General features: G+C 35.3%; 1 protein-coding gene across 1 annotated transcript in view; it reads left to right on the top strand.

Moving 5' to 3' along the window:
* The window catches only part of PSME4 (proteasome activator subunit 4), a 100027-nt gene that overhangs the window by 68744 nt on the left and 5247 nt on the right, over nucleotides 1-26036 (top strand). Inside the window, exons 21-43 of the mRNA XM_027131671.1 lie at nucleotides 385-440; nucleotides 1443-1499; nucleotides 1728-1783; nucleotides 1877-1975; nucleotides 3286-3348; nucleotides 3629-3724; nucleotides 5299-5430; nucleotides 6326-6535; nucleotides 7961-8097; nucleotides 9421-9474; nucleotides 9752-9881; nucleotides 10532-10613; nucleotides 11834-11987; nucleotides 12538-12607; nucleotides 13458-13583; nucleotides 14117-14269; nucleotides 16121-16225; nucleotides 16772-16863; nucleotides 17742-17873; nucleotides 18247-18455; nucleotides 20236-20321; nucleotides 22195-22323; nucleotides 23352-23507. Of these exons, the coding sequence (XP_026987472.1) occupies nucleotides 385-440; nucleotides 1443-1499; nucleotides 1728-1783; nucleotides 1877-1975; nucleotides 3286-3348; nucleotides 3629-3724; nucleotides 5299-5430; nucleotides 6326-6535; nucleotides 7961-8097; nucleotides 9421-9474; nucleotides 9752-9881; nucleotides 10532-10613; nucleotides 11834-11987; nucleotides 12538-12607; nucleotides 13458-13583; nucleotides 14117-14269; nucleotides 16121-16225; nucleotides 16772-16863; nucleotides 17742-17873; nucleotides 18247-18455; nucleotides 20236-20321; nucleotides 22195-22323; nucleotides 23352-23507 (2584 nt within the window). The remainder of the gene's footprint in view (nucleotides 1-384; nucleotides 441-1442; nucleotides 1500-1727; nucleotides 1784-1876; nucleotides 1976-3285; nucleotides 3349-3628; nucleotides 3725-5298; nucleotides 5431-6325; nucleotides 6536-7960; nucleotides 8098-9420; nucleotides 9475-9751; nucleotides 9882-10531; nucleotides 10614-11833; nucleotides 11988-12537; nucleotides 12608-13457; nucleotides 13584-14116; nucleotides 14270-16120; nucleotides 16226-16771; nucleotides 16864-17741; nucleotides 17874-18246; nucleotides 18456-20235; nucleotides 20322-22194; nucleotides 22324-23351; nucleotides 23508-26036) is intronic.

The following is a 26036-nucleotide window of genomic DNA, read 5'->3' as shown; positions in this document are numbered from 1 at the left end:
ATGGTGATTTTTTTTGGTGTCTAGTTTTAACCTTTATTATAACATTGTAAAGCTGACTTTTCCTTGTATAAATGTTTAACATCAGATTTAAGCTTTTACATTTGAGTATTGAATATCAGTGTTATGTTCATTTGGGCAGTAAATTTCCCCCCCCAAAGTCATTACATTTAATTAACATTTTTTTTAAAGATGAATAACACTGTCCTTACTGAAACAGATAGAGCATTAATCTTCAGAAAGCTAGAGTAAAGAATTGAAGTACTGAAGATGAGAGATCTGTGTTTGTTAAAGATCATCATTTAAACATTCTAGCAATGACACTTTTCCCTTTAAGCCTCCTTATTGGTATTATTAATAAATACAAGCATTCTTGTTTTTATACAGGGTACCGAGTATGGTGTCCTTGGAAGAGACAAAGTTGTATACTGGACTTGAATATGGTATGTGAATCCTAATCTGAGTAAATCTGTATGGACTGTTTTCATCAGTTACTGTACAAGGGTTAAAATGGGATAATTTTGTAGTTACAGTTTTTCTAGTCTCTTTTTTATATGTAGAATGAATATTAATTACTTAATAGTATCTTTGATTTTTCTGGAGAAAGTGTGTAATTATTATATAAAGAATAGCCAGTAAAAGATAGATGCTTTCTATGTGCAAAGGCAGACTTTTCATATATTGTAATGCTCATTTATGGTTAGAATTGTTATAGAACTGTTGTATTATACTTGATGTAAACCCTTACATATTCTAACTATCTTTATAGTATCTTTCTATCATAGTGAGTTAAACTTTATATAAATACTTATGTAAAACATTTTGTGTTAATTTAATGTTCTGAATCTAACATTAATAGAAATTTAGCACACTTCTTTATTGCTGGATTAACATCGGAGTTCATTGCATACATTAATTAGGTGTAGTTTGTTTGTTTGTTTGATTTGGGTCACCACAACTAATTAGAGAATCCTATGCATTTATGGCCTCTAATTAGAGGATAGAGCCTTTGAAATATTGGCAGAGATAGTTTTATCTCTCTCCTCCTTGCCTGCCTAATAAAGTTTTGTAAGCAGGTTCTTATAAATGTGAAGGTTTTAAAAGTTATTCTGTATCATGCCAAGCTACTAACCAACTATGATAAAGACAGACCCATTTGGTTTTTCTTTGGTTTTTTTTTGTTTGTTTATTTATTTTGTTTTAATTTTTATTGGGGGTATAGTTGATTTACAATGTTGTGTTAGTTTCAGGTGTACAGCAAAGTGAATCTGTTATACATATAAATATATCTCCACTCTTTTTTAGATTCTTTTCCCATATACAGACCCATTTGTTTTTTTCCTGGATACGTTATCTCTTCTTGATATAACTGTTTTGATATAAACTTCAAAGCTCTGGTCAGCATTCAGTGTGTAAAATGCTTTCTCTCATTTTTTAAAAAATAGATCTATCCAGAGAGAACCACCGAGAAACAATTGCTAGGGTCATAAGGAAACTTCTTAGTAAGTACAAATATGTATTTAATTTATGTTTATTAATAAATATTTAGAAATTTTATTTTATAGCATGTGTGCTTTTACTTAACCATTTTAAAATTCTAAATGGTGAGAATATCAGGCAGTGGTTTTTTTTGGTTCGTTTGTTTTTTGCTCTTCTTCCTTAACTAGTATATCAGGAGTCCTATAGTAATTTAAAATATTTTAACCAAAATTCTTTTCCTCCTATTATAGACCACATACTTAATAATTCAGAAGATGATACCAAGTCCTTGTTTCTTATCATAAAGGTACAGTTGTCATTTAACAGTTTCATAATTGTTAATATGACCGGGTTTGACTTGACGACTCATAAATATAAAATTTGCAATTCTTTGATGCAGATTACTGGAGACCTTTTGCAATTCCAAGGATCTCACAAGCATGAATTTGACTCTCGTTGGAAAAGCTTTAACCTAGTAAAGAAATCAATGGAAAATCGGGTCAGTATTTTCACCTAAAGCTGAATTTTTTTTTAAAGGTGTATAATATTGATATAACCACCTGATTTAGCAATTATTTGCCATACAGAGGAAGTTCCCTATAAGTAAAAATAGTAGATTTTCAAATATTATATGATGGTATAATCAAAAGGATCCTAGAAAAAATGTACTTCCCTGAGACAAACTCTTCTGTCGATTTCCATGGTAGTCTCTGGACTCTCAATGGCAATTTCAAGTCTGATAACTTGGCAACAGCTTTCTTACCATGTAAGAAACTGAAGGAGTAAAAATAGGTTGTCCACAGGCATGACTTTAAAGCATTGCATTTTATGTAATCTTATGTTATATTTGGTCTCCAAGAGAAGTCAATACAAGCTTCCCTGGGAGCCTGGAAGAAAGTATACTTAAGTCAGCCATTTGATGTTCATAGCAGTGTTCTTCTATAGGAGACTTTTGTTGAAATTGAGTCTGAAAAGGTTATATGAGTTCATTGTTTAGGCACAGGGTGCTACATATTTTAGACAAAGGGAATGGCATGTGACAGGGCAGGGAGATGTACAAACATGGCATGCTTTAGCAAACAGTGTTTGTAGGGAAGAGTGGCAGGAGGTAAACTAGGTCATTTCTAGTTTTGCCCAAGAAAATGCTTCAGTTTTACATTCAGCAACGGGGGAGTCATTAGAAGTTCTTAAGTAGATCTGATGTAAATGTTGGAAAGATCATTATTCAATTCAGTGAATTTTGAAAAGCTCTGCCATCGCCGTGAACAATAAGCAGTAGGCGATTGAGACTGGAAGCCGGGAGGCTTTAGTTAAACTATTATAATAGTTCAGATGGGAAAGCACAGCCTGAATCCAGTCACTGGCATTGGGGTGGAGATAAGGTGTTTTTAAAAGAAGATGGAATTGTGGGGACTTGATGACTAATGAGATACAGGTGTGAAAGAGGAACAGTCTGAGTTCCAGACATCTGCCTTTAGTGACTGGGTAGAACATTGGGGGTGGGGGAGAGCTTAAAAGATAATTTTTACAAAAATAAAAAATGTTATATTCTGTAGTAAACATACACAACTACCCAGAAAGGCTGTTTATAAATTTAATAGAGTAAAGCAGTTTTCTTAGTGGGCTGTTTTTGTATTTTTAGTATTTGACTGAATAAAAGTCTGATGATTTTAGAATAAATGAAATACCTTCAGTACCCATCAGCCCATCCTGTACCTTCTTTGAACTAATTTTTTGTTAAGGGGTTCAGGGGAACCATTGTTGAAGTCATTTAGGGAAAATGTTGAAGTGTTTGCTACTGTTTTTCAGCTCCATGGGAAAAAGCAACACATCAGAGCGCTATTGATTGACAGAGTAATGTTGCAGCATGAGGTAAATAGCTTTTTAAAATCATGATGCCTTTTTTTTTTGTCTTGCCGTGCTGCACAGCTTGCGGGATCTCAGGTCCCCAACCAGGGATTAAACCCAGGCCACAGCAGTGAAAGCCCGGAATCCTAACCACTAGCCACCAGGGAACTCCCCACAGTGACTTTTTTAAATGACAGTTTTTCAAATAAATATTTAATTATTGGTGTTACTTCATAATTAAATGAACTTTTAGTAAAAAACTTTGAGATTTGATTTACACTGTTTTTTTTTTTTTTTTTTGTAGCTACGAACACTAACTGTTGAGGGTTGTGAATACAAAAAGGTACATCAGGATATGATTAGAGATCTTCTTCGTTTATCTACAAGTTCATACAGTCAGGTAAGGCTAGTCCAAACAGTCTGGGCATGCCCCCTCTCACCCATTTTGTAACACGCAATCTAAAGTATCCCCATTTTAACAAGGGAATTTAAATAATTTATTGGCAAAGAAAATTTACATTTTAAATGACATATATTCAAACTAATCTTGCTTCTCTTTTTAAAATAATGTTTATTTTTGCTGTTTGTAATTGCTTCTCAAATTTTTTTTAAAAATATATAACTAACGTCGGCAGATAGTGCTAGTGTAATGTTGATGCCACTTAAATTAAATCACATTATGAAGGCCTGTCTGTGACGGCCATATAATTCTTCCTAGGCATTCTGCTTGAGTTCAGGAAGCTGATACCATGTGAATTGTGGGGTCCCTCCTTTCAGGTAGCATAAGACCAAAAATTTATCTCTAAACACAGAGAACTGGGAAAAGTAAAGAGATTCATGTACAGCCAATGATTCTGTCTTTATAAAATAGTGTAAATTAGGAAACCAATCTAACCCAGAGATTTTGCCTAAAGTATTATTTTAAAAAGTTTGAAATATGTACAGTGTATTGCTTTTATTCATTACTATTTAACTAGTTCATGGATTATAAATTTATACTGAATCTTTTGCTTGGGTTAAAAATATGTGGCCTAGGGCTTCCCTGGTGGCACAGTGGTTGAGAGTCCACCTGCCGATGCAGGGGACACGGGTTCGTGCCCTGGTCCGGGAAGATCCCACATGCCGCGGAGCGGCTGGGCCCGTGAGCCATGGCCGCTGAACCTGCACGTCCGGAGCCTGTACTCCGCAACAGGAGAGGCCACAACAGTGAGAGGCCCTCGTACTGCAAAAAAAAAAATATGTGGCCTATACTTGAGGCTTGCATTGAAAAGGTTAAGTTGTTCTGTGTTTTGGAAAGTCTTTGATTTTCCTTGTGTAGACACAAGAGAAAATCTGACCCTTCTCATTAAGAGTAACTCAGAATAAAAAGTTTAAGTCTGCTGATTATGTTACTGAACAAATGCATATCAGTTCCATTCAGTCTCTCCTTTATCAAAAGGATATTTGAACCAGTGTAACTTTTTTTTTTTTTTTGGCTTTGTTGTTGCTCGCGGGCTTTCTCTAGTTGCAGCGAGTGGGGGCTACTCTTTGTTGGGGTGTGCGGGCTTCTCGTTGCAGTGGCTCTTGTTGCAGAGCATGGGCTCTAGATGTGCAGGCCTCAGTAGTTGTGGCATGCGGGTTCAGTAGTTGTGGCACATGGGCTTAGTTGCTCCACGGCATGTGGCATCTTCCCAGACCAGGGATCGAACCCGTGTCCCCTGCATTGGCAGGAGGATTCTTAACCACTGCGCCACTAGGGAAGTCCCTGAACCAGTGTAACTTAAACCATGGATATGGTTGGTGGTAATTTGCTTTCCTTCTGATAAAAAGATTATCATTTACTCATTTTTGTTAAGTTATGTGCTTTGTTATATTTTTCTGTTATTACAAAAACATTTAAATTACCACTGCTTTGTTTTAATGATTCATTTAGATATTTTTTTGTAGTTTGTCTACCATTTAATAAAAGTCATCTGTTAATAACTGTTTCTTTAGGTCAGAAATAAGGCCCAGCAAACATTTTTTGCTGCCTTGGGAGCATATAACTTCTGTTGCAGAGATATCATTCCCCTGGTTTTGGAGTTCTTACGGCCTGATAGGCAAGATGTCACGCAACAGCAGTTCAAGGTATAGGGTTTTTTGTTTTGTTTTACTACGAAATTTTTCAAACGTAGAGAAAAGTTGAAAGAATTTCGCAGTAATGGAATTGCTGACCCCCAAGGCAGATGTGTAATTCAAGAATGTTGTAGAGGATCTAACTCTTAGGGTGATATGTTGTTGACCTTGTGGAGAGCAGTTTAAATGGACAAAAGCAGACAAGTCAAGTAAGCTTAAAATTGGAAACTGTCTATTAGGTCAGTAAAATTGAAGTTACAGTGATCTTATAAGAACTGTAAAGAGGATTAGAGCCCAGGGTGGTTAGGAAGTCAGATTGGAATTGTTCAGGTGAATGTTCAGGAAATAAAATGTTTTGGTACTAATAGCTCTTTTCATTAAAATGGGGTACCTTAGAAAGAGGTACCTACTGTCATCAGAATCATTCTGATTGATTGAGCTCCTGTGAGTAAAAAGTACACAGTATAATTAAGTAACCTAGTTTTTATATACTTAGAGAAATACTTGGCAACCAGATTTAACCACAATTTTTTAAATTATTTTGTATGTTATACCCTAAAATGCTAAGAGTGACACATTTCACAGCCTTTATAAATGTAGTAGAGGAGAATCAGAATGGAAGCTATGTCCGTAAAAGCAATATCTTCACATTTCTATATTACCTCATTAATAGCCATTCTTTGAGCTAACCCTCTGTTAAATGACTTAGAGAAAATATTACTGGATTGCACTTAAGTGTCAAATTCAGGTTTCTGAAAGTAACGTGTTGAATGTGGGGACCTATTTTATAACCAGTACCAGGCATTTAAATAATCAGTGTTTAGTAAATTTGAAAACAACATGTAAGTGAGTTGGCTACAACTAAACAGTGCCTCTTGTTTCCCATATTGATCATTTTTTCCTGCAGGGTGCCTTGTATTGTCTCCTTGGAAATCACAGCGGTGTATGCTTGGCAAACCTTCATGATTGGGACTGTATTGTACAGACTTGGCCAGCAATTGTTTCTTCTGGGCTTAGCAAAGCAATGTCCCTGGAAAAGCCATCAATAGTGAGGCTGTTTGATGATCTTGCAGAAAAGATTCATCGGCAATATGAAACAATTGGTTTGGACTTCACAGTAAGCAAAATCATTTTTTTAATTCAAATTTTAGTGCAAACACTGCCTTGTCAAAATGCTATTATTTTCTTGTGTTTTTTTAGTAATCATATTCTTGGCATTTGATTCTAATTTTTTTTTAAAGCATTTGTATTCTGTTTCCTTTTACTGCTTTAGTGATCATTACTATAGATGGCAGGGTAGAGTAGGAAGCTGGAGCATGGCCAGGAGAGAACTAGGTGGTTTTCTACCAAGAGGCCACAAAGTGTTATTACATTGTTGCATTTACCATTATCCCCTGTATGTCTGCAGCCTCATTTTTCAAAGAGTTGGTTATATTTTAGGAGGTCAGTTCTACTAGTCAAAGTCACAGAAGATTGACCACAGGGTTCCATAATTTATAGTGAAGATTAAAATTGGATGATTTGACAAATGAAAAGGTAAATATCAGGTTCAGTGGAGTTCAAATGGGGAGAGATAGCAGATCATCATCCAAGAATTTTCAAACTCCTATTTACACACCCATCAGAACTGGAGATGGGTAGAAGATGTGTGAGTGTGGTTGAATCCCCCTCTTTTCTGCAGTATTATTTTTGACGTCCATACTCAGTTGTTTTTTTTGTTGTTGTTTTTTGTTTTTTTGCGGTACGCGGGCCTCTCACCACCGTGGCCCCTCCCGTTGTGGAGCACAGGCTCCGAACTCGCAGGCCCAGCAGCCATGGCCCACGGGCCCAGCCGCTCCAAGGCACGTGGGATCCTCCCGGACCAGGGCATGAACCCGTGTCCCCTGCATCGGCAGGCGGACTCTCAACCACTGCGCCACCAGGGAAGCCCCATACTCAGTTTTAAAAACCACTGCGCCACCAGGGAAGCCCCATACTCAGTTTTAAAAACTACTGCTCTAAATGTATCCCTTTTCTGCAAAACATACTCTTGCTATTTGTAACTGTTGTTAGATTATGCTTTCTTCTTTAAAATTTTTTAAAAATTGACATGTAATTCACATACCAAAAAATTCACCTTTTTAACACAACAGTTGTGTGCTGTTATATACTATTGTGAATATATATATATATATATTCACAATAGTATATTCTCAGGGTTGTACAACCATCACTACTCTAATTCTAGAACACTGTAATTACTCAGAAAAAGAAACCCTGTACCCAATAATTTTTTTAAATTAGTTTCTATTGGAGTATAATTGCTTTACCTGTATCCAATAATAATTGCTTCCCATTCATTCCCCCATACCCCTAGCCCCTGGAAACCACTAATCTACCTTTTTTCTCTGTGAATTTGCCTATTATGGACATTTCATCTAAATGGAATTATACAGTTTGTGGCCTTTGGTATCTGGCTTCTGTCACTCAGTATATTGTTGTGAAGATTCATCCGTGGTATTTCAGTACTTCATTTTCCTCCCTGGCTTTTCTTTTTAATAAGATTCCAAAGTCATGTGTCGGAATAGCAGAATTACTTCAACAATCAAAAAACCCGTCTATCAAACAGATAATGCTTAGCTCAGAAGAAATTAAAGAAGGACTTAAACGCCAACAAGAAAGGAATGCTGATGCCCTAAGGTAATTATGAATGCCTACTTATCGTGACATATAACTTTATAGATAGTAGGTTTTAAATATCTCTAAAATATAGATGCACTGTAACTACCTAATGAAATTTACACATTGATTCTGAAGAGATACCAAAATGTTAAGAGGTAATTATTGTGAAGATCTCTTATTGTCACTTTCAGCTATGGAGGTAGAAAACACCATCTCACAATAAAGTTATCTTATTTATTTATTTATTTATTTTATTTGGTTGCACTGGGTCTTAGTTGTGGCAGGTGGGCTCCTTAGTTGCAGCTCAAGGGCCCCTTAGTTGCAGCACACGGGCTCCTTAGTTGTGGCATGCGAACTCGTAGTCGCAGTATGCATGTGGGATCTAGTTCCCTGACCAGGGATCAAACCTGGGCCCCCTGCATTGGGAGCGCGGAGTCTTATCCACTGCACCACCAGAGAAGTCCCTAAAGTTATCTTAATATCATATGTTTTTTTCAACATGAATTGATTTTTCTTGTAGTACACATATCCCACTCATTAAATCTTAAATTCAAGTTCAACACATTTGTCTCTTCATATCTCTTATAATAACTTATTGATCGATAACATTTATACAAATTTGTTACTAGGATATTAGTAAACTGCCTTTAGATTTTTGGGACCAAAACACTTCAATGTTAACACTGAAGCAGGAGCCTTCCTAACTTTATTTTTTTCTTTGCCTTATGAATATGCTTATTAATTTTTTTCTAACAGTTCTCTATAAATAATAAACTCTATAGCCTACCTCATGTATACCTGGGTTGTTATATAGGTAGACCACTCCTAACCAGTTGATTACTACTCACAAATTTACTTTTGAATGTCCACTCAGGAATGGTTGAGTTGCTCAGTGTACTTAGCACTTTTTTTTTTTTTCCTCTGCCTTTCATTTTCTTTTCCCAGGGTTACGCATCTGCTTTCACTCTGGCTTTCTTCTCATCAGACCCTTTATAGTCTGGTGATGAGAAGAGGAGGGTGAATTTGGCTGGAATTTGAATTTATATTACATTATTTGATGTTCATCTTAGTTTTGTTTTGTTTTGTTTTGTTTTTGTGGTGCGCGGGCCTCTCACTCTTGGGGCTTCTCCCGTTGCGGAGCACAGGCTCCGGACGCGCAGGCTCAGCGGCTATGGTTCATGGGCCTGGCCGCTCCACGGCATGTGGGATCTTCCCAGACCGGGGCACGAATCCGTGTCCCCTGCATCGACAGGTGGACTCTCAACCACTGTGCCACAAGGGGAGCCCCATCTTAGTATTGTATTAAAACAATACCTTACCTGAATTTTTTTTTTTTTTAAGGAACTATGAAAATTTGATAAACACTTTGCTAGATGGTGTGGAGCAGAGAAATTTGTAAGTGCAAAAATATATTTTTTTAATTCTCAAACTTTTATCTTCAGTATTATAGGAGGTTTCTACCCTGAAGGCCATGAATGACTGTCAGAAAAAGTTGTAGTCTGATTCATGAGTTTAGAAAGTATGGGGCTGATGATAGGAGCAGTATTTTTCAATATACCTATTTTGATTCTTGGGAAACTTAAAATTATAATGTTTCAAATACAGGGTTGTTTTTTTAAAGTGATTTTATGAATGATGTGTTTTGTGATTTCCCCCCTCCGCCCCTTTTCAGGCCCTGGAAATTTGAACATATAGGCATTGGGCTTTTGTCTCTACTTTTGAGAGATGACCGAGTGTTACCGCTTCGTGCCATACGTTTTTTTGTTGAGAATCTCAACCACGATGCAATTGTAGTTCGAAAGGTAGATACTTTATTTTAGCTATAATCTTGGGTTTGAAAATTCTTGCCTCACCTGATATCTTGAAGTGTATTGATTTGAAATCTACCTCTATTGGTTCCGAGATGATAGTAATTCATCCAACAAATATATGAGGAGGTGTTCAGGTACTGTGCATTTCAACACTGGAGATGTAGCGGGGAACATGTTTATAGGTTAATTGGAAAGATTGACTTTAAAAAATTAATTACAGTTATAACATGTTACAGGAAGGGAAAGGTATCTGAGTGATACAACTAGTTGGTTTTAACTTGAAAACTGTTAGAGGTAGGGTACAAGATGGGGCTGACCTGACCTGGCACATTGAGAAAAGACCCTTAGGAAGAAATGTTTAGGCTGAGATAGGAAGAATGAGCAGGAATTGGTTTAACAAAGAAATGATAAAAGTGTTTTAGGTAGAGACTAGCATGGATGAAGGTTTAAGAGTAAGAACTGCAACTGACTCAGTCCAAGTCAGAGTTAGCCCTCATGTGGCTGTGCTGGCAGATGTCAGTGGGTGAGGTATTTCTCTGCTTTGGAAAGAAACAGAACCCAGCTTCTGCTTTTGATCAAGGGAGCAACCATTTGAGACGTTTAAAATTTTGATATATGTACCTTACCTGCTTCTTTTTTAGATGGCAATATCAGCTGTTGCTGGTATTCTTAAGCAGCTAAAAAGAACCCACAAAAAGCTGATCATCAATCCGTATGAAATCAGTAAGTGCTATCAAACGTAATGAGCGGTGCTTCTCAGTCAAACTTGGAAAGTTTCTTTGAAATGTATAAATTACAGTTCTTGATGTCAAGTATTTTTCTATACAAAGTATAGAAGTATAGGAAGATTTTAATACGAAGTGTGAAATAATATTATAAAGGGAAAACAGTTGACTTAGTAAAAACTAGTGATAGCAAGTATTTATAAAAATAGATGGCTGTTTATGTCTTTATAATACATAAAATGTGTAGCTTTATGTCTTTATAATACATAAAATGTGTAGTTTTTACACACTCTGGGTACACATGTCATCTACTTACTTATCTCATCAGCTAAGCAATTATACTAGTTATTTATCAAACTGTATTTCAAAGGCTTAAAATACCATTACCATTTAATTCATCAATATATTAAGTGTTTCTTCCTCAGTAGTAGGATTAGGGGCAAGATTAATTTGATTTTGGAGGGAGAAAAACATCATTTTTATTACTTTGGCTATCATTTTTTTTTATCTCTGATAACTCCTGAAATATTGAAACAGCTGTCTTCAGTTTACCCGCAGCCCCATTTTGGGAGGGAGTGTAGCTGTGCACCAACTACCACCTTTATTTTGGAACACTATAAAATGGTGTTAACTAAATGTGGGAAAGACTTTCATTTCATTATACTCTCTACTACTAATCTTGTTTTACCCTCACTTGAAACACATGTTTGTAGGTCTCATATTAAATGAATATTTAATGGTCCCAAAAAACAAGTGTGTGTAGGTGCATGTGTACGTGTGTGTGAGTGTGTGTGTGTGTGTGTGTGTGTGTGTGTGTGTGTGTGTGTGTAAAGAGAGAGAATGTCAAAGTGTACACATGGTGAAATGTTAAAATTGGGGGCATCTGGTTGAAGAGAGTATATGGGAACTTGTTGAGTTCTGTAATTAATTAATTCAAACCTAAAAAGTTTGAACAAAATTAATCCTTTTAATTTTGGTAAAAGGGATGAAGTATGGATCAAACTTGACCTTCTCCCCTCAAATAACTATCCCAACACCATTTAGTGGATAATCCCATATTTCCTTCTCTGATGTGAAATGCCTCATATGTATGTGCTTTTGCCTTGAGCGAATTTTAACAGAGTCTTGTTATGAAGATAAACTCACACTAGCACTATTTGAGAATAATTATTGCACAGTTATTTTGAAATTCATGAAATGTAATTGTCTTTTCCTTAGGTGGATATCCTAAACCCACCCAAATTGTTGCTGGTGATAGACCCGATAATCATTGGTTGCATTATGATAGCAAAAGTATACCAAGAACTAAAAAAGAATGGGAGTCAAGTTGCTTTGTGGAAAAAACTCACTGGGGATACTACACCTGGCCACAGTAAGTTGCAACTTGCCATGCACCTTATTATTAAACAACTTATCTTTGATATAATTTGTTTTATCATCTGGATTTCTAGGGAGGTTCTGAGGCAGTTGAAGCAGTTAGAGGTACTTTGTCACCAGAGATACACAATCTCTAGCTTTTTCCGTCTTCCCTCTTCCTCTTTTTCTTTGTTCTTGCCAGTGCTATGCCTCATCCTGCCTCTTTCCTTGTCTTTCCACTGAAACCCTTAGACTTCCTTAGTCCACCATTATACATCTAAGGAGTTTGTTAATAGTTGCTCTAAGTTATATTCCTACCTATTAATACTACACATGTCTAAACCAGCCCCAAGAAATACTTATTTGTCTCTTATTGATACCAATAATGTATGTCATTAGGATGCAATGACCTAAGATTTTTAAGGTGGAAGACTGAATGATATGCTCGTAACCCACAACTTAGCATCTCATTAGAGTTCATTAGAAGTGCCTTCTAATGCTTTCTATCCAAGAAGCTCTAATGTTGTTTCCTATGTGTATTACAAATATAAACTCTTACTGTGTAGGAATATGGTTGTTTATGCTGGTGTGGAAGAGCAGCCTAAGCTGGGCAGAAGCAGGGAGGATTTGACAGAGGTAAGCATTTAATTTCACCACGTGTAAACACTTACCTGGTTCAGATGCATCTTACTTTTGGCCCCTGATTTATATTTCAAACTAAGTTCATGGTTTTTTTTCCCCCAATTTGTGTATTGCAGCATAATAAGTATTGGTAAATGTGCGCTCCCTTATTCCCCCCAACCGTCCCGCCTTCTGTTAGGACCAGTTAGCACAAGTCTTCTATATCTAAGGTCACTCCCAAGTTACTACCTACTTAGCACTCGGGTACTGGCTTTAATTTTTTTATTGCGTATAAATGATGGATACTCAGTAAATAGATGTTTGTAAATTTAAATTGGAACTTCTTAGTCTTTGTAGAACTTCTTTATCATTTTGAAAGTTGATGAAGGGCTTTTAGGTTTATGTCTTCCTTAATTAAGTTAATGTTGTAGCTTTTATTTTCTAATTCTGAGCAAAGTTTACCTTTTAACTGCTGATATTTTATAAATATGGAAATAATTTGCTGGGGTTTGGTTTGCAGTTTGGAGGATTTTCCTAATTTGCACAAAAATTGGCACAATAGCATTAAGTCTTCATTTCTCAAGCAGAACATTTTTGGTTTTATTTCTCAGTTTGAGAAGTGGAATCCAAACTTGAAGAGCTGAAGGAAAACTTTTAGCTATTCTTAGGATTTAGCATTTTTAGGAGGCAATATTATTTTGGTTCCAGAAAGGCTCTATGAGAACTAAAAATTCTTTAGAATAGAACAAAAATAAAAACTTACTGTTGAGTTTCAAATCTTTATGGTTGAATTTTAATGTTTTCAGAATCATGTTTTTAAATAGATTTTAATCCCTGAATGTTGTTCTTTTTTTTAACTTTACAGGCAGAACAGATTATATTTGATCATTTTTCTGATCCTAAATTTGTGGAACAGTTAATTACTTTTCTATCTTTAGAAGACAGAAAAGGAAAAGATAAATTTAATCCTCGACGTTTTTGCCTCTTTAAGGTAACTATGTTATATACATACCCTTTTCATAAAGCTTAGTGACTGTCAATTTGTAGGTTCATAAGTTTTAAAGTATTTGTTCAAAGTTTGAGTTTAGTCATCTGTTATCTTTATCTAAAATGACTCTGGAAGTAATGCCTATCATATTCATCTTGGCTTAAGGTCTAGGACTCAAAAAAACAAGCTTTTTAGTATTTATCTCTAATATTTGTAATTACCAGTAGAAGCAAAAGACCAAAACCCACAAGACTATGTGCATTTCATGTTTATTTGATTTTTTTTGAGGTGTGTGTGATATTTTTAAGGTTAGAAATTAATTTTTCTTTCACTGATCATATTTTAATATAATGTGGCAAATGACAGTGTTTTTACCATTTTAACTTACAGATATTGTTAAAACAGTTAAGTTCTATAGGGGAGAATATGGAGTTTTTTAAGCACAGTAGTAATAACAGCAAACAAATATAAGCATGTGATATTGGAGATGCTATTCGTTTGAGTACTAAAGAACTTTCTTATTTTTATTTGCGTAGGGTATATTCAGAAATTTTGATGATGCCTTCCTGCCAGTTCTGAAGCCCCATTTAGAACGTTTGGTTTCAGATTCACATGAGAGCACGCAGCGATGTGTTGCAGAAATTATAGCTGGTTTAATCAGAGGCTCTAAACATTGGACATTTGAAAAGGTGATGTAATTTGTATAGTGCATTCCCTCTTAAAGCTGCATTATCCATTTATGCAACAATTCCCAACGCGTTAGGTATTAACACCTAGCTCAGTCCCTCAGCCTCCGCCACCACTGTCCCTCTGCCAGCATTCCGGTGCCACCTCGGGCTGGCGGTCCTCAGGAGGGAGCAAGGCGACAGGTGGCCGGGCGGGCGGCTGATGGGGGCAGCGGCGGGGCGGACAGTGGTCCTATCTGCTTGTCTCGTCTCCATGGGGTTAGCCCGTGGTGCTGTGAGCTCTAAGGTGGACAGCAGGTTGTGTGTTTATCAGAACATATTCACGGCTGCATCGAGGGCACACACATCTTTTAAAAAAAGAAAAAGATGTTAACACCTAAAATATGAAATGTTTAACTTTATATTGCTTTTGAGTATAGGTCACAAAGTCGTGGTCTGTAGGTGGCATTGAATGTCTTTTAAAATCTGAATTATTTTCTATCCTGTAAAAAGGATTTTAGTTTCTCTTGAGAAATGGGAAGATTGTGGAATACTGGCCCCGCATTGCTGCACTGTATCAGTTGGCTGGGGCTGTGCGTGGGTTTCTCCCTTCCTGAGGCACTCTCTAGCCTCTCATTAAATCTTTTCTCTTAGCCTCTGTGCTAATTTACATTACTCATTTGGTCTCGTATCCGTGTTTTTAATTGTAAGATTAAATTTTACATATCCACCCTAAGGTTAGTTTCTTAGCAAGATGCACTAGACTGAAAATAACCTGGTAAAATGTCCGGAATGCCTGAGTAAAAGGTAGGCTGCCATTTTTCAAAGAAAAGATGCAAATATTGTTTCTGGTAAACTTAATTACACATACTTTTTAGGAGGATTATCAGCACTTTTTAATATATTAATTTAGTTATACATATTCGAATCATGTATTAAAGTATTCGTTAGTTTGTAATATTGCCATTTTCCTGCTCACATATGAAACAATTTTATTTAAACGTGTCCATACATATCCTTGTCATCCTGTCTCTGTCATTTTTGAGTTACCTCATTTCTAGAACACGTCTCCCTTCCGTATAAGTTATTTAAGATATAGCTTGTTTTTTTCTTTGTATTCAGTGCCTAGTGCTACCACTGGAAATTTTATCCCAAGCCCTCTCTCCCCATTTGTCCTACATAGGTCCTTTTGACTAAAGTATAGTCCATGGACTTGCAGCTTGGGCATCACTTGGGAGCTTATTAGAAAAGTAGGATCCCAGGTCCCACCCTGATCTAATGAATCAGAATCTGCGTTTTATCAGGATCTCAAGGTGATTTGTGTTCTCACTAAACTGTGAGAAGCAGTTTAGTGTTTAGACACATATATATATATATTCACAGTCTCTGTATAACTGAACACTTTTAAAATGCTATTTATAGTCATCCAAACTTGGAATTTAAAGGTTATACTTCAGGCTAATACTAAATTGTATTGAAAAGTCATTGCTTCCTATATTAGGATTCAATCAAGTGACCTCCATAAGCATGCAAAATACAGAGATGATTGAGGTTTTGTTTCAGCCCAGTGTACTATGTCAGTCCAACATTTAAAGAGAGAACTTTTTAACAGTATGAGAGATTTTGTAAGAAACCATATAAAGTGTCTCCTCTTTTCTGATTTTTGTTTTATTTTTTTGGAAAAAGATGGCCTTATTACCTGGATATGTATCATGGTAACATGGTGAAGTTACTTTCTTGGATTATTTGGGTCTTCTAAGAAATAAAGGAAGTATCAGGTTGTGTATTTGTATGTGTGTGTTTGCAGAAAAGGATAGTTGAAGAAAAATGTTCTGAGTATCATTAACTTTTTCCTGTGTATTTTGTTTTGAGTAGGTGGAGAAGCTTTCGGAGCTTTTGTGTCCTCTGCTTCGAACAGCATTGTCCAACATTACAGTAGAAACTTACAATGACTGGGGAACTTGTATAGCAACGTCCTGTGTAAGTTCATTTTTGTGTCTCACTGATCTATTCAAACTGTTTCATACCATGTCTCAAAATGTGTAAAATCTCATTATACCTCTTGAATCCTGAAATTTTATCATCTTACATGACTGGAGATGGTTCTGTTTAGCTTTTTACATAAGCCTTGAGTGATAACTCTTAAGTGATTGTTATACCTTCTCTGCCATGGTAATTGCATTTTTAGATTAAATGACAAGTCAAATCCTATATCTAGAAGTGTAACTTACATACAGTAAAAGCCAGATGAAACAAGGTTATAGGTATTATTTTTGACACCTTTTATGTCCAGGGCAGTTATACTTTGATTTAAGAGAGTCCATTTAGCTAACAATTTTCTCACTGTTAGTCTTTCTAACATGAGCTATAAGAATACATTTGGATTTGACTTGCCTATGAGTTTTAGTTTGATTTTCTTCCTCTATACTTATATTTATTTATATTTCTAAAATAATGATGTCTGATTTATTTGAAAAATTGTATGACCTCTGTTTTAATTGCTGCTGCTTTATCTTTTCAACACAGGAAAGCAGAGATCCCCGGAAACTTCACTGGCTTTTTGAGCTACTGTTGGAATCACCACTGAGTGGTGAAGGAGGATCCTTTGTAGATGCATGGTAAATAAGAAGGAAGCTGATGAGGTTAACAAAAGATTTTACAACAAAAGATAACATCTTTGTTCTTTATGTATAAGTAGAAGTGAAATGTCTGTACTCCTAAAGGCTACATAATGTAACACTGTCTTCTGGGAGATGACCATAGTTCAATTCAATACAACATATGAGTCTAAATACAGTTATTTCTCAATTGAGAACAAGTAGGAGAATTGGAGGCAGCCTGAGCAATTCAAACATAAAGTAGGTCCAGCCTACTCTGCTGTCACATCTTTTATATCAGGACTGCTTTTTTGTACCATGACAGTATTACTAACTTCTTTATCACATGTTCTAATTTTTCACTGTTTCCTATTAGGAAAGAAGATAGTAATCCTTTTAAGGAAAAATATACTTGGGCATAAGGAGCTACAAAAATTACTGAACAAGAGAACAAAATCTAGATAATCCTGTAACAAGAAGAATCATTTTTTTATTATTATTATTAATTAGTGAGGAAACTTCTGATGCTTAGAAATTAACTCAATGAGTATTCTAAAGTCAGTGTTTCCTTTGATTTTATAGCAGTGGATATAAAATGAGATACAGAGAAAATGATGTAGAAAAATTAATAAAATCTTCCTAAAGGTGCTATTCTAGATTGTTAGTTTGGAAATGAAACAATTTTAAGTGGAATACAAACATCATTAATCTATACTGTCAACATGTAAAAGCAGGACTTCCCTGGCGGTCCAGTGGTTAAGACTGCACTTCCACTGCAGGGGACACGGGTTTGATCCCTTGTCAGGGAACTAAGATCCCACATGCCACAGAAAAAAAAAAAAAAAACATGTAAAGGCAGAGAGGGGCACTAACACAACTCTACTGTGCTTTACTTTTAGTCGACTCTATGTCTTACAAGGTGGCCTTGCCCAGCAGGAGTGGAGAGTACCTGAGCTATTGCATAGACTACTGAAGTACTTGGAACCCAAACTCACCCAGGTTTACAAAAATGTCAGGGAAAGAATAGGGAGGTAGGTATTATTTTCTCTGTGGTGTGGTATACCTCTTGAGTTCTTTTTATCAAATTTTAATGTCTAGTAATATATACTGGTTATGTTACTGTTAAGTTTCATGATAACCTCTTCTTCAGATTTTGTTTTATATCGTATTGTGGGACATTAGACAAGAGTCTCTGAATGTAAAATAGAATGGTAGTGTGCTCACAAGCCAGTGGGGAGTAGTTGCCACACTGTAGTTTTTAATACCTCAGAATTGTGTGCACAGGCACAAGACCCTCTCTAGGGATTGTCTTGGGAAAATTTACTTTGGTTGGGTTATACTTTTGAACCTTAGTTTTATTGATAATGTGGGATCTCTTCTTATTATATGTATTTTATTTTACAGTGTGCTGACCTATATATTCATGATAGATGTTTCTTTGCCAAACACTGCACCAACAGCATCCCCTCGTGTCCCTGAGTTTACTGCTCGAATTCTAGATAAATTGAAACCCCTCATGGATGTAGATGAAGAAATTCAGAACCATGTTATGGAAGAAAATGGAATTGGTGAAGAAGATGAACGAACCCAGGGCATTAAACTCTTAAAAACTAGTGAGTGGCTAAACTTAGTAGAAACTCCCTCTAAAAACAGATATTTTAGATTATCCTATTGACTTCTCCCCCCTCCCCTTTTTATTATGGTAAAATGTACGTAATATAAAATTTATAGCTGAGTGGCATCAAATATATTTACATTGTTATACAGCCATCACTTTCATCCATCTTTATACTCTTTTCATCTTGCAAAATGGAAATTCTGTACCTTAAACAATAACTCCTCATTCTCCCCTCCCTCAGCCCCTGGCAACCACCATTCTACTTTGTCTCTGTAATTTGTCTATTCTAGGTATCTCATATAAGGAGAATCATACAATATTTGTCCTTTTATGTCTGGCTTTTTTCACTTTGTGTAATGCTTTCAGTGTTTATCCATTCATCTGTTCATGGACATTCAGGTTGTTTACACCTTTTGACTATTGTGAATAATATTTCTATGAGTATTAATGTAGAAGTATGTTTGAGTCTCTGCTTTCAATTCTTTTGGGTATTGAAAGCAGAATTGCTAGACCATGCGGTAATTCTATGTTTAATTTTTTGAGGAGCCACCAAGCTATTTTCCACAGTGGCCGCACCATTTTACATTCCAACCAGCAGTGCAGAGGGGTTCCAACTTTTCCACATTTTTGCCAACACCTTTTATGACTATAGCTCTCCTTATAGGTGTGAAGAAGGTATCTTGTGGTTTTAATTTGCATTTCCCTTATGACTAGTGGTTGAATATCTTTTCATTGGCTTATTTTCCATTTTTGTTTCTTCTCTGGAGAAATGTCAAGTTCTTTGCCCATTTTGAATTAGGTTGTTTTGTTGTCGTTGAGTTGTAGTTCTTTCTATATTCTGGATATCAGTCCCTTATCTGAAAATGATTTGCAAATATTTTCTCCCATTTTGACTCTCTTGATAGTGTCCTTTGATGCACAAAAGTTTTAATTTTAATGAAGTCTGATTTACCTCTTCTTTCTTTTGTTGCCTTTGCTTTTGGTGTCGTGTCTAAGAAATTGTTGACAAATCCAGTGTCATGAAGTTTGTCTCTTAAGTTTTCTTCTAAGAGTTTTATAGTTTTAGCACTTACATTTCAGTCTTCAGTCTACTTTGAGGTAATTTTTGTCTATGATATAAGATAAGGATCCAGCTTCTTTCTTTTGCTTGTGATACCCAGTTTCCCAGCATCGTTGGTTAAAAAGACTGTCGTTTTTTTCATTGAATAGTCTTGGCACTCTTGTTGAAAATTGACTGGCCATATGTGTGAGCATTTATTTCTGTGCTCTCTGGCCTATTCAGTTGGTCTCTATGTCTGTTCTTATGTCAGTACCACACTGTTTTGATTAATATAGCTTTGTATTAAGTTTTGAAATCTGCAATTGTGAGTCCTCCAACTTTTCTTTTTCAAAATTGTCTTGATTATTGGGGGTTCCCTGTTGTTTGTATATCTAAAACTTTTTCAAGGATTCTAAGTATAAACAACTAACTTAGTCATCAGTTTTGCTTTGTTAGGATTTTTGAAGGCTAGTTTTAATTTTTACTTTGTGTGAGTGTTTGTAGACCATTAATAATTTGCTGATTCATTCTTTGAGGGTGGCTTCAGTCCCCTAGATTAGTTGATACCATTTGTTATGGATCCTGTCACACTGCTGATCTAATTTGTGAAGTAACACAGACCTCTTTCTTTACGTTGAAGAGCTATCAGAGTGGCTGACACTAGCATAGAATCACTCTACTTTGTAGTCTCTAACTGGATAGCAAAGACTGACTCTTTGTGTTTGTTTCCATAAAGTATTGAAATGGCTGATGGCAAGTGCGGGAAGATCCTTCTCTACAGCAGTCACTGAACAACTTCAGCTTCTACCTTTGTTTTTTAAGGTAAGTTTATGTCTGAAATTAAAAATGCATCCCCTTTTGACCTTCAAAAGGAATTTATAATTATCATCAGATGGTTGATAGGTTTTCAGACTGTGTATGATTTGTTTTCATCTCTGAAAGGTAGAATAGTCACAGGAAAATCATTAGGTGTTAGTGGTTAAATATTTGTTGAAATAATCTTTCTAATATTAGGTAAGAGTAGGTTCTTGACAGTTACATGAAAAGTCTAAAGACAGAACATTGTTTCAGTGAGAGCCAGTTTTCAAGTAATAGTTTAGGAAAATATTGATAGCTTTAAAAATAAAAAGCCACAATGACATTTTTGAATATAGCTATTTCTGACTTTTTAATTCAATGTATAATAAATTTGAAAATCAAAATGTTCAGTATATTGTATTTATTTTACATTGCTAAATGGCACTATATATAGTTGGTTCTAACAAATATTTGCAGGAAATAACATGTGTCTGGTAATCATATTGAAGTATTATTTGATGCAAGATATAACCTGAGGTGGTTTTAATTATTCATCTCTCCAGCCAGTGGATAAAGCTAGTAAACTAAGATTATATAGTAGTTTCCAAAATTATAGTTGGTAGTGATGGCTGTGGTTGGTTGTGGTTAGGAAAACAGTCTGGTCTTATTGCAAATTGGGAAGGCTTGGCACAAACATTACCACTACTTGACAATTATTGGTCAATACAGTTATTATTTAAGATAGAGGGCCCTTGTTACTGTTTATTTGCAAATGGCATGCTAAACTTTTCATCTGCCATGGTGTACTTTGTCTTTAGGAAATTTCAAAAAGATAACACTTATGGAAATTTTCAAAGGATTCACTACTAAAATACTTTTTAAAGTGCTCTGTAGGGCCTGATACCCATGGATACCTTTGGGATCTTTTGGGATATAAAAGGGGACAGTAGCCATTAGTGTATAGATAGGTCTTTGTTACTTGTAGGTCCTTGGTGTAGATATGGTTTGTCTTTAGGGCAGTGGTGCTTAAACTTTTTTCCACTACCACATACACAGTGGTATGGAACATGGTCTCATATGTTCGTAAATGGGTAATGTGCAATGAATGTTGGGATAGCTGGAGTTCCACCCTTTTTCTTCACTCAGAAAAAAGTCAGAAAGCAAATAGTATATGAGAATGAGGTTGATAGGATGATTTATTTGAATCCACTTGAAATTTGCAGAAAAATGTGTATCATTAGATTGCTGTACTGCATAATTTGCTAGTGACGGGCCTAACAGTTAACCTGAATATACAAATATTGAGGTTGAGAATCTCCTTTAGGCCTTCATGGTAAGTGGGATCTGGTATATGCAGGCATCAAATAGTTGGGGAAATGTGAGCACTACTGAATATATTTTAACTGTAATGAATTTTTATGTATGATGTCATTACAGGTTTTTAAAATAAGAGACTTTATCTTTCAGAGATAAAAATAACTTTTTTGGGGGTGGGGCATGCTGTGTGGCTTGTGGGATCTTAGTTCCCTGACCAGGGGCTGAACCTGTGCCCCCTACACTGGAAGCACAGAGCCCTAACAACTGGACTGCCAGGGAATTCCCGAAAATAAAATATTTATGGATGAAATATGTCTGGGATTTGCTTCAAATAATTTAATTGGGGGATGGGGAACTACAGGGGAGCAAAAAAATGAAAGGATTAGCCATGAATTTGTCATTGTTGAAGAAGTGATTGATTCATGGGGATTCATTATACTATTCTCTAGTTTTATGTATGTTTGGATTTTTCTGTAGAAGTTGTTAAAATTAAAAATGTAATTTCTTTTATGTAAGGATGCCTTTGTACTTATTGGCTGTTTTTCACTTTATGTCTGGTTTTTTTTTTGTTGTTCTCTAGATTGCCCCAGTGGAAAATGACAATAGCTATGATGAACTGAAAAGAGATGCAAAGTTATGTTTATCACTAATGTCTCAGGGGTTGCTTTACCCTCATCAAGTGCCTTTGGTACTTCGGGTGCTAAAACAAGTAAGAGTGTATATCAAACACTTATATCTTTGGTTTACAATTCTAAGAATTTCACAAAGTCAGCTGAGGTACACACAACACCTGCATTCATTTTGAATCTTCTTTTAGTTTGAGAGGAGACATATGTTGACCAAAGAAACAGATTTAGAATCTGTACCTGGCTCTGCCACCGACTTCTTTGACACTGGGCAGGTCACTCAACCCTAAATTTTCTATATACGTAAAGAGCTAATTATTGAAGCACCTTGGATACAAAGTGCTTATGAGGGAGGGGGTGGGCATTCTCTTTTACCATTTCCCCTTTATTTTATTCACTTGTATTTTCTGATCTGTGGTAGAAAGACCTAAGTGAGTATATACTTTCTGGCTGCATTTTTATTTATTTATTTAATTTATTTTTGGCCGTGCCACAAAGCATGTGGGATCTGTGGGATCTTAGTTCCTCGACCAAGGATTGAATCTGTGCCCCCTGCAGTGGAAGCATGGAGTCTTAACCACTGGACCACCAGGGAAGTCCTGTGGCTGCATTTTTAGTGTACTATGTGCTCAGCTTTATGTAGGTTACACATGTGTTATATAATATAAAAAATGGACATGTTCCCATGGTTTCCCCTGAAAGATATTTTTTAACAGCCTCAAATGGTATTTTTTTGCAGTAGAATTTAGTAGTTCTCAATTTTGTTTGCTTTCATTACCCTACCAGCTACTATCAAAAGTAAAATAAAATAATGTGCAAGCGTTGGAGGATTTAAGAGTAATTAATTATAAATAATTCTTCTAAAATTGACTTTTATCTGTGTTCCTTTCCCTTTACTCTCAACCATTCATTCATACATTCAGAATAACTAACTTTTACCTGAAATAGCTTGTGCAACCTTTTGTTTAGAAGGAAGTATAAGATGAGCTTGCTCTAGCTATACCTGTAAAAGTAGAGTTATATTGGAAGTCTATATTATTTGTCATTTCACTGTCATCTCATGTTCTTGTCAGCACTGTTTTCATTATTTCTACTAATTTCTCATCCACAGACAGCAAGAAGCAGTTCTTGGCATGCTAGATATACAGTACTGACCTACCTCCAGACCATGGTATTTTATAACCTCTTTATTTTCCTAAACAATGAAGATGCAGTTAAAGACATCAGGTGGCTGGTTATAAGTCTTTTGGAGGATGAACAGCTAGAGGTAAAATTTAGGCTATAGCAAACCGAAATTTAATAAATTTAAAGAAAGCATTATGGCACCTCTTTTAAGAAGTATTTACACACTGATATGTAAAGTAAAAGTAACTTTAATTTTAACATAGCCCTATGTGATTAGTTTTGATACCCCAATCATTTCCTGTAGTACAGATGGAAACAAACATTGGACACGTTCTTGTTCTGGCTTCTCTTTGCAATTGGGCAGATAACATTTATGAACCAAAATTTTCTTAATCTATGAAATTGCAGGTGATAATACTCTACTTACCTTACTGATTTTTAAAGGGCTAATAGGAATGTGTATGAGAGCAGTTTCAAGAGAATGAAAATCTACACATAGGTGCTATTATTCAGTAGATTTAAGATAAGATTGTTGTCCCTTTTTATTTTCCTTGGTAGAGAAATTAAAGTCAGCTTTTTTGCTGAAGTAGCATTAAATAAGATATAACTGTCTAAATTGGCCTTAGGTAAAGAAAATGTAATTGAAAATTTTGTGAAATGTTTGCTTATTTTATTTTATGGACTTTATGGGTTTTCCATATAGTGGAGCACTCCCAGTAATTATCTGTATTTTATTTGAGAGCACTGAAAATAGATTTGTATCCCTAGGAAACTGAGAATGGAAATTTCTCCACCTCCCTTATGAATCTATGCATTCTGCATTCCAGCTTTCTTGTGTTCTGGGAGCAGATATGTCCAGTTCCTAGGGTACTCACCCAGTGGTTATAACTCTGACAGCCTTTGATTAAAATATTTGCAGCTATCTGTAAATTTTTTTAGACTATTCTTATTTTTTCTTCATTAAACTTAAAGGAATGGAAATGGAAAGGTGGAAATCTCAAAAGTCAGTGTTTCCTACCTTTAAATATTATAGCTAAACGGACTGTTTTCTGGACCTTGTTTTAGAACATTTTTATAGATTATTCTTGTATTTTATTCCATGTAGTAGGCTTAAACTTAGCTGTTACTATAAACATAAGCATGACATTTATTAAAACTATCCGTTTTAAAACATGTGGTACTGAATATCAGTAATAATTAGCCAGAAGTATTCATGATAATATTGGGGAAAAAAAACTTTGTGGTAATCTAAATGAGAAATGTTTAAAGAAAACTTTATTAGATTTAAAGGAAAATTTTTAGAAATGTTGGGAAATTTTTTATAGATAAAAAGCTAAATACCTTTTCTGCTTACCTTGTAAAGTTAATTATTATAGACATGTACAGACTGACCCTTGGAACAAAATATCACAAAAGTAGATGCCACTACTGGGAAAGAGAACAATTCAGTTAGAGGTGTTTGGGTAATTTGATAGCAGTTTGGAGAAAAAAAAATAGATTAGAACATCTCACACTGAAGTGTATTCCAGATATAGTATAGATACACCCCCACCCCCACCCCAGCACATACTTTTTACTTAGAGAAAGTAGGAGAAATGAATTTGGATATTTATGTGAACTGTGAGCCGAGAATGACATTCTAAGTATTTAAGTCAATAGATTTCACAGATCCAGAGATGGACAGATCTGACCACAAGAATATTAGAAACTCATCAGTTTAATTGGTCAAGCATCAAACTAGAGAAAAACATAAGACCATTAAGACCTTGAGGAGTAGATGGTGGTGGTGGTATCATACATGTATGGGTGAAAACAATATAAGCAGTAAACAAAAGTCAAACCTCTCTTAATGACCAGAGAAATACAAACTTAAAACAATGAGACTCTTAGTTTCATGTCCTCCACCCACCAAAGACAAAAATGTGTAATAATAATAACCAGTGTTGGTAAGTTAAAACCTAGTATTCCCATTAGTTTTGTATCATAGTATATGTTAGCACTGGCTTTTTGAAAAGCAACCAGTAGCCACAAAATTAATAGTACTAAATTGGAGATACATTGAAATTTAGTAATCCCAATTCTTAGAATTAGCCATGTCCTAAGAAAATACATTGCAATATGGAAAAATTATATAAATTAAGTGTTTTGTAGCATAGTAGTGAGAAGTTGAAAGCATTCTAGTCAATAGTTGAGTATAAAAATAAATCATGGTATGAAAGGAAATAATGCAACCAAGTATGAAGTAACAAAACATTTTATAATGTATTTCATATAATAATGTAATAAAAGTAGCAAAGAATATGTTAAGAACCCCCAAACTGTCACATTGAAAACTTTAAGAAAAAGTCTTTTGAATGAATAAGTAGCAAAGCATTTGAGTGTTTTTTTTCGAATTATTATTGCCTTTCCTTACGACTATTTAGCAGAAATTTTTGTGATATATTTGAGATAACTTTTTACAGCTTTTTTGTCTTCCCAAAACTTGAGTTCCCATTTCAATTTGAAATGGACTGTTAATCACTCTTCATTTAGTACTTCTATAAACTGTATTTATAGTCTGACAATAGCCTGTGAAATTCATGAGTTAAAATGGATATAAATCTCTACTATGTATGCCAATTATAGAAATTATCCTGTATCTTTATTACCAGTGAAAACAACAACAGCAGTT

The sequence above is a fragment of the Aethalodelphis obliquidens genome, unplaced genomic scaffold (assembly GCF_003676395.1).
Source record: "Aethalodelphis obliquidens isolate GAN/ISIS:26980383/991018 unplaced genomic scaffold, ASM367639v1 scaffold40, whole genome shotgun sequence".
Lineage (NCBI taxonomy): Eukaryota > Metazoa > Chordata > Mammalia > Artiodactyla > Delphinidae > Aethalodelphis > Aethalodelphis obliquidens.
Note: the sequence above shows the minus strand (reverse complement) of the source record. Positions and strands in the feature narration are given on the sequence as shown.